This window comes from Dasypus novemcinctus, chromosome 11, assembly GCF_030445035.2.
Source record: "Dasypus novemcinctus isolate mDasNov1 chromosome 11, mDasNov1.1.hap2, whole genome shotgun sequence".
Lineage (NCBI taxonomy): Eukaryota > Metazoa > Chordata > Mammalia > Cingulata > Dasypodidae > Dasypus > Dasypus novemcinctus.
Window position 1 is genome coordinate 73,483,722 of NC_080683.1, and position 9,069 is coordinate 73,492,790.

Below are 9,069 nucleotides of genomic sequence, written 5' to 3' on the forward strand. Positions count from 1 at the left end.
CCCCAAATCCAAATCTTCCAAGTGGCAATAGTCGATAAGAGCGCTGGGGCCGTCCCCCTGCCGGGTTTCTCTGCCAGGGAGACAGATGGGGGCGGGGCCCATCTTAGAGGGGCGGAGGAGGCCGGGGGCGGGGGAGAAGACGGGGGAGTGAGGATTGAGACTCTGAATCGCGAGGCGAGGGGGGACCCGGAGGAGGAGGACAAGGAGGACTCCGAGCTCAGAGGGAGAGGGAGGGGGCCAGCTCTGCACCAATCAGTGGCGCGGGCCTGGGAGGTTGCTAGCGGTATCCACGTAAATCAAAGGGCGCGGAGCCAATGGGAGGGGGCGGAGGGGGCGGGGCCCAGGCGCGTGCCGCTGCGAGCCGGAGCTGCCAAGAGAGCGGGAGAGAGCTGGAGAGAGCTGGGAGAGGGGGGAGCGCGGAGCGAGTCGGAGAGTGAGCGAGAGCAAGAAGGAGGGAGAGGAGGAGAAAGAGAGCAGGAGCGGGCGGGCGGGAGGCGGCGGCAATAGCAGGAGCGGCAACAGAAGGCGTCGGAGCGGGCGTCGGAGCTGCCCGCTGGGATAGAGAGAGAGAGGAGAGAGAAAGGGAGCGAGCGAGAAGAGGGAGCCGGAGGCGAAAAAGTAACTGTCAAATGCGCGGCTCCTTTAACCAGCGCGCTCAGTCCGGCTCCGAGAGTCATGGCGACCGCAGCGTCTAACCACTACAGCCTGCTCACCTCCAGCGCCTCCATCGTGCACGCCGAGCCGCCCGGCGGCATGCAGCAGGGCGCGGGGGGCTACCGCGAGGCGCAGAGCCTGGTGCAGGGCGACTACGGCGCGCTGCAGAGCAACGGGCACCCGCTCAGCCACGCTCACCAGTGGATCACCGCGCTGTCCCACGGCGGCGGCGGCGGGGGAGGTGGCGGCGGCGGCGGGGGCGGGGGCGGCGGCGGGGGCGGCGGCGACGGCTCCCCGTGGTCCACCAGCCCCCTGGGCCAGCCGGACATCAAGCCCTCGGTGGTGGTGCAGCAGGGCGGCCGCGGCGACGAGCTGCACGGGCCAGGCGCCCTGCAGCAGCAACACCAGCAGCAGCAGCAGCAGCAGCAGCAACAGCAGCAGCAGCAGCAGCAGCAGCAGCAGCAGCCGCGGCCGCCGCATCTGGTGCACCACGCCGCCAACCACCACCCGGGGCCCGGGGCATGGCGGAGCGCGGCGGCCGCAGCGCACCTCCCGCCCTCCATGGGAGCGTCCAACGGCGGCTTGCTCTACTCGCAGCCCAGCTTCACCGTGAACGGCATGCTGGGCGCCGGCGGGCAGCCGGCGGGGCTGCACCACCACGGCCTGCGGGACGCGCACGACGAGCCGCACCACGCCGATCACCACCCGCACCCGCACTCGCACCCGCACCAGCCGCCGCCGCCGCCGCCCCCGCAGGGCCCGCCGGGCCACCCCGGCGCGCATCACGACCCGCACTCGGACGAGGACACGCCGACCTCGGACGACCTGGAGCAGTTCGCAAAGCAGTTCAAACAGCGGCGGATCAAACTGGGATTTACCCAAGCAGACGTGGGGCTGGCGCTGGGCACCCTGTACGGCAACGTGTTCTCGCAGACCACCATCTGCAGGTTTGAGGCCCTGCAGCTGAGCTTCAAGAACATGTGCAAGCTGAAGCCTTTGTTGAACAAGTGGTTGGAGGAGGCGGACTCGTCCTCGGGCAGCCCCACGAGCATAGACAAGATCGCAGCGCAGGGGCGCAAGCGGAAAAAGAGGACCTCCATCGAGGTGAGCGTCAAGGGGGCTCTGGAGAGCCATTTCCTCAAATGCCCCAAGCCCTCGGCCCAGGAGATCACCTCCCTCGCGGACAGCTTACAGCTGGAGAAGGAGGTGGTGAGAGTTTGGTTTTGTAACAGGAGACAGAAAGAGAAAAGGATGACCCCTCCCGGAGGGACTCTACCGGGCGCCGAGGATGTGTACGGGGGGAGTAGGGACACGCCACCACACCACGGGGTGCAGACGCCCGTCCAGTGAACTCGAGCGGGGGGAGGGGCAGAGCGCGGGGCTCCCCTCCCCTTCTGTCGGTGGCCCCTTTCCAGCCCCCTTGTTCCCTCTCTAACTTCTGATTGTTCTTTTATTTTTAATTATTTCCCCTTCCCTTATAAAGAAAAAAACTGAGGAAAAAAAGAAAAGCAACTAAGGCACTGGACTATCCTTTAAACGGTAGCAGGTGTAATGATGTGTTTTGACCTTTACAGGAGAGTACCCAGGCAATGGAGTGGAGTATCTCATGGAAAGAATGAGGGGAGAGTGTGTGATAGAGAGAGAGAAAGAGAGATGACAAGCACCGAAATAAATACCTGGCAAAACTAAACAAATTACCAAAAAGAAAAAAAAAATCCACCAAACCGTGATAAACACACAACGCAGCTTCCTGATGCCCGGAGTTGGCACACGCTGCTGTGTTTATTTCATGTGGATCCCCATCAGCAGAGAGGAAAAAATACACACATTCTTTGATGTAGGCAAATTTTAACCACATAAATTTGCACTGCAAGAAAATTGAGGTTTACAAGAACAAATTCATGAACGTATTTTCTTCTTTCTCCCTGCCGTTAATTTTGAAATGGCATTGTTTTTGTTTTGTTTCGTTTTATTCAGCTCTTGGCCGCACTCCATTCCTAAGGCTCTTGCATTGCCCCTTGTTCTTCCTGTTTGTGAACTTTGATTTCTTTCATTCCCACCTTACATTGGTATAACCTTTTATTTGCTCATTTTACTAAAGCAAAACGATTGGCTTCACGCAAAATACTTTTCTGCTCTCAAGACATGTACATGGTGTACCCACTTGATCTGAGGCAAGAATCCAGTTCGGAATATAAAAATGAGCATCAAGTATTGGTTATACTACCAGCCACGAAGTAAACTTCATTTTCATGCAGTGTTTTGAGGGGAGATTATGGAGGAGAGAAAAACAAAAATCAATAGTGAGTGACTGATTGCTTCATTTTATCAGGCGGGCCCATTGTGAAAGAGCTTAGCGGAAATGTGGAGGTTAAATATATTTCCAGAGTTGTCCAACAGAAAGAAAGTGGCACTTTGAAGGAACTAGAAAAATATAAATCTTCAGGCTCCCCTTTATAGTTCTTTGTCTTCAGTTCTAATAACTTGATTATGAGGAATTATTTGTGCTGATAGCAGCTATTAAACTTTGTTCCTCAAATAGCCTTTTTATTTTAACATAAAGAAAATAGCCCAGAAACTTAATGGTGTATACAGACTGTGTTTCTTAGCACACAACTACCACATGCATACATAGAATATCTCCACTGAGTAGACAGATTTTGTCTTTGCTAGCTCATTTGTTTTTCAAATCATATTAGAGTCCCACAAAATTTATTGCAGAAAATACCAGTTTGACTTGAACAGCTTTTTTTCTTCCCTCCTTCTCTAAGAAGCCAAATCAAGTGAAAAAATTGCTATTTTCAATCCTTCTTTCTCTCCCCTTTGTTAATAGTTTTAAGTGCGTTTTTCACCTTATCTTGATGGAAAATGGCTAACTCCCAAAACAAAAGACTCTACTGGGAAATCTAGGGGGAAAAACCTGGTAACTATTGAAAATAAATACCATTAAACTGTGATCAGCTAAAAAACATTTCTAAATCGTCAGCACAAAAGGGCACTAGAAGGGAAAACACTTTTTATTAATCTTAAAAGTTTGGGGGCTTTATTTTCTGGTTAGGTATTAGACAAATTTTTTTATTTTAAAAAATTAAACTCTACTATGAAATTATGGTTCTGCTTCAGAATAGCAGTGCACTCTGTAGTTAGGGTTTTAGGAATATGTTTTATATCGTCTTTTCAAACACCTGTGTTTGTTTCATTTTCTATGTTTTTGCAAGATAATGGTGACTTATAATGGGCATATTTATTTGCCTTTATTTCATTTCCCCCAACGAATGTCACAAGGAGATGAGCACCGAGCTGCTTCAGGGTGAATCACGCTGCTTATTCCTGAGGTGTGGGGATTGGCCCTTAGTGAAGCAATCCAGAGCAGGGCAAATAGCCAATGGTAAAAGGAGGAAATGAATTTTCAGATACTTATTACCAAGTGGGTAAGGTCAAAAGCTGGAGTTCAGGGGATGTGTGTAAAACTCCTCTAACTCTCATAGGTTTACTAAGAAGAAAGTTACCACTGAACCTTACCACTATGTATATATGTTTAATATCTGTCTTTTGAAATGCAGAAATAGTTTAAATGTTTCTTTGTCTATTTTTCTTTTTTTTTAATGCTACCCAGGGAAATATTTTCATATCATTTTTAAGTGGCCTGCCTCAATGTATATTTATTTCTTTTAAAGCAAAAAGGTTCTGGAAACTGTTTTTCTGTAGCTTTAAATGATTAGGTGAGCAAAATCTATATGGGATGTAATTTTTTTGTTCAGTCTCTTTAAAAATAATTTGTTTTGGTACATTTGGTTGTGCTTGTGGGGAAAAATAAAAACGCAGAGATCCTTATATATTTATGTTAAAGTAATATTTTATTATCTACATAAAACAGAAATGCACAATACCTTCATAGTTTGTTCTAATTATTGAAATCTTTATTTTATTTTTAAAGATAGTGCCACATTCTAAAGAGGGGAGAAAAAACCCTAGACCTTATACTGACTGAGTTGAGTTGTGTGTAATGCATTCCCCTTCCTTTATATACTTCATAAGTTTTGGAATAAATTTTAAGCATATACTGCCAGGTTTCATGTTTGTAACTTTCAGACGCTTTTAAAAATAGAGAGTGCTGTTCTGATTTACTTTTCTATCATCCCCAAATCTTTCAGTCCTACATCTGTATCAGTAAATCAAAATGGTCATTGGCTTTGAGCTTCGGTTTGCCATTTGATGGTCTGACAAAGGGACGTTTGTTCCCTTTAAATATATGCAAATTTATCTGCATATTCTTTCCAGATTAGCGTCAGTTTATCCAAATGTGAATTTTGGGAGGAAGCATCAATGGGAACTAGGTGGATTTTGATTTCTACTTGCATATCCTCACATAATTTGGGATGTACAGAAAGGCAGGGGTTAGTTAAGGGGATTATTATTATTTTAAATAATGAACAGATATCTTTCAATAAAAGAATAACCGTTATAACATACAATATGTATGCTTACTAAGTGCTCAGAAATGGGTCCTACATATTATTCCTGGTAAGTTTACAGAAAAAGATGGATTTAGCAGTAATTTATACGATTGTCTATTTCTCATCAGGCAAACAATCAGGCCCTAAAACAAGAAAAAAAGGGGACATGTGGGAGAGCCCCAAGCCGTGATGCTAATAACAGATAATTTCAGGCACTCTTAGATGGAGCACTACATTTACCAAAATCAGTTCTAAGGTTAGTGAGAGAGCCAAGCAGTTTTGGGTTCGTTTACAAGTTTGCTGATATGTTTAAAGACCTCCTTGGTATACTGGTTTAAAAAGTAAAAATATCTATTTTGAAAGGTAGTTCCTGGGCTTATTATATCTGATCATCTTTTCTAACTCCTAGTCAATACTACACGGGTCCCAAACAGATTTAGCCAAATGATCTTATCAATAGCCTGGACGAGGAGTGACAGAAAGAAGAAGTGTTTTGTGACCGCAGACATGCTGATGGGTAAAATGTTTAAGCTGGGTATAGATTTGAGTTCTGGGTCAATATCCTACACCATTGTAGGCAGAAAACAAGCAGCATCTGCCCTCTGCAGGGCATTTTAGTGGACCTTGCGAAGGCGTTTTTGTTCTTAGCCACAGGGGCTACTGACTGGAAACCATCACGTGTTAAGCGGACACGCCATGCTTGCCGTTCAGATCCTAGGGCTACTGAGGCAGCTTCAGTGCCTGTTTGGGGAATGTATTGCACGCAAAGGTGAAAAACACCATCACTGCCACCGACAGAAATTTGTGCAGCCCGTCTTCTGTAAGATGTTGGGTAGCCAACAAGACAAACCCTTTCTTTCCCCTAAAGACAATAATATAGAATATGACCATCCTGAACGAGCTCCTGTGATACCTCCAAATATGACCCTTTAAAAATTTATGACATGAGATGGGGAGAGATGATCATGAGCAAAAGAGTTATGTGAAGGTCAGATGAAGGGAATGGCCACAAATAATAGTATGTGTGGCACTTCACTTCTAAACACTCTTGGTTCCCATGAAGTAAACACCTTTATATTTCAGATGGCAACAACAAAAGCACTCTTTTCTCCTTCCCTTCCTGCTCCTACCAGACCGCACACTGGTTGGCAAATTTTCTGGTGTAATGGCTGTGAGAAAGGCACTCATCTTTCTATTTCTCCAAAAGCAACTTTGAAAAAGCTGTAACAGCAACAATGGAAAAATAAGGTCCTTGGGTGCATTGGTACCTGTACATGTATGTCTATGTGCTGCATTCATCGCCTTTCATTTGCCTTCTTTCTGAAGCAGTTTGTGTAGTCCTGGGGAGCTGGGTGAGAGAAAAAAAAATTTTTTTAAATCATTGGTCTCTGTGCTATGTCTTTGTTGATTTTTCGTCAGTTCATAGAACTCTCTTCTAGGTTCTATTGAATTCTCAGGCATGTCTCTTAAAGAATGCGGTAAAGAATGGCGCTTGTCCAGAAAACGAAAGGGTGGTGAAGTGAGGGTCAAAAGTAAAAGTGTTTCTTTGGGTCTGCTCATATATTTCAGTGAGTAAAGCAAAAAGAACTATGCTTATTTAAAATAAAAGAAAGAGATGCATCTTGAAGTACTAGCTTCTTGACAATATGACTTAGTGGGATATACACCTGTTTGATATAGTTTCCCTATTCAGGAAAGTTAACTTTTTAAAATAAGGTATGGCCTCTACAATAGGGTATTACATGATACCTCTTCCCACCACTTTATTTGGGATGGGGAACAATGCAAAAGTGGCAGGGGCCTGCCACCCAGCTAGCAAATCATGGAATCAACTGACCCACATTTGCAGAACTTAGACCAGTGTTATTTCAATGCCCCCTTACCTAGAGGTGCACTATGGAAGCACCAGAAAATGACTTTTTCGTTTTCTTTAAGGCTTTGCTTGTTTATAGAGATAAAGAAACAATCACGATATTTTCACATTGTTCTGGTGTTTGATGGAAAGCTAGGAAATTTGTTCCCTCCTGTATTTTTTTAAAGTTAATTAACTTTATCATATAGTACCTTCCCTTTACCCAAATAACAACTCTGTTTGGCTTAGCTGTTAGAGATTTTGGAAACAATATCATATCCCATCAAAACAACCCTAGCCTCCTTATTGTTCCTAGAATTCTGGTTGTTGATAACATTAAGATGTGTTAGTACTTTTTAAAAAATGCCTGAAATGTTATTTAATACACCAGTAAAAGTGCATCTATATCTTAAAGTTTATTCCTTCCACGTCTTTCTGAGTTTTTATAGCTCTTTGTCTGGGATTTGGGGGAGGGGGGGGACTTCCATATGCAGTGTGCACCAAGAGCCTGGGCCTGGAGTGGCCTGTAGCTGGCGGCAAACTGCTCTCCGCTCCCAGAACCGGGAGCTGTCATCCAGAAGAGAGAAGGAAATACATGCCCCACAAACGACGCACTTGTCACAGATTTTAGAAAGACAGGGAAGCATTAGGACCCCACCTGAGCAATATGGAGGGGACTTTAATTGTTATAAATTGTATACGATTAACTCTTGGTGTGCGGAATGATGGCAGTAGGAAATCTCGCGGTGGAGTAAATTTGAATCAGCATCCTTTTTGATTTGGAGCATATAATTTTCCTCCCACTAATGATTCCTCTGGGTTCGTTGTTTAAAAAGAAAAGAAAACCCACACACCAAAAAATATGGCCATAGAGTTTGGCAGGAGAGTGGGAAAAAGAGAAAAGTTTCTTGTGAGTTTGTTAACACAAATTAGCCGTTGTAAATCACTGGGCTTTATAAGGTTCGGGCAAATCCCTGTGGATAATGTTGGGAGCTCCTTCTCTCCCCTCGTTAAATCTCATTCCGTCCGAGGAATTTGTAGGAGACCTTTTATATTCCAGTGCACATGATTCTGAAGAGAATTGTTAGACATTAGTAACTTCTTGTTGTCGTTGTCGTTCCCCTAACAAAACATGCGTTCAAAGTTGTCGCAGCGCCTTTGACTGGGCGAGGTGGGCACGTGTGCCGCGGGTCAGCGTCTGTCCGGCGCGCCCCCCACCTCAGGAAAGGAAGGCCGGACGGCCGGGCTCCGGGCCCAGAGAGGGGACAGAGGTGAAGGGGCCGGGCATACCTGTACCTCCGAGCCCGGCCTTCGCTCTGGGACGCTGCAAACAGCCCCCCGTGTGTTTGCCTGGAAATCGGGGCTTCTCTGCGGCTCCCCGGGCTCCGACGCCCGGACCCCCGGGGTAAGGGTCGACAGCCCAGACGTCGCGGGCCATTACATGTCTCGCCCTTTTCTGGGAAACCCGTGTGGTGTGGGGGGAGATGACCGGTGGGCTCGCGCACCCGAAGCTGAGGCCAGAGGTGGTGAGGAAGAAGGCAGATTCTTTGGGTCGCTGCCCTCGGGGAATTTGGGTGTAGACAGGAGGACTTGGCCGGGCCTCTCCAGGGGGCCGGGGGGCGGGGCGCCTGGCTGGGGCCAAGGTGCAGGGGGGCGCGGAGGTGGCTGGGGGTCCAGGGCCCAGGAGCAAGTGAATATTCTAGCTTTCTGCCTGCGCGACTTTTCTGCAAAGTCGGACCCAGGAACTTGCTCCTGCATGGGTGAAGGATTGTGGAGACGGTACCCCAAGAGAAGAGGGGACCGGAGGCAACTGCAGGAAAACTGGGGAGGTAAAAAGGGCGCCGTTGCCTGTGAAGTAGTGATTTGGGTTCTCCTATTGGGGGTGGGGCGAGGATTGGAGGGAAGGGGCGAGAGCTGGCCGCAAAGTTCTGAAGTTGATGTCCCTCAGCTCCTACCCTTGAAACCTCTGGCTGTTCCTGACCTCAGTTCCTTGCCTCCAAAGGAGAGGAACCCATTCTTCAAGCGCTGGAGCACGGGGGAAACGCACCTCTAAATCCCCAGAAACCTACCACTCCCTGCGGAGCCTAAAGCCGCTCTGACGGCGGC

The 9,069-nt window shown here is 47.6% G+C and overlaps 1 protein-coding gene across 1 annotated transcript; it reads left to right on the forward strand.

Annotated features, from left to right (window-relative positions):
* The first annotated feature begins 518 nt into the window (after window positions 1-518).
* POU3F2 (POU class 3 homeobox 2) lies at window positions 519-7,382 on the forward strand. Its single transcript, XM_058307171.2, has one exon. The coding sequence runs from the start codon at window positions 676-678 to the stop codon at window positions 2,002-2,004; it is 1,329 nt and encodes a 442-aa protein (XP_058163154.1). The 5' UTR covers window positions 519-675; the 3' UTR covers window positions 2,005-7,382.
* The last annotated feature ends 1,687 nt before the right edge of the window (window positions 7,383-9,069 follow it).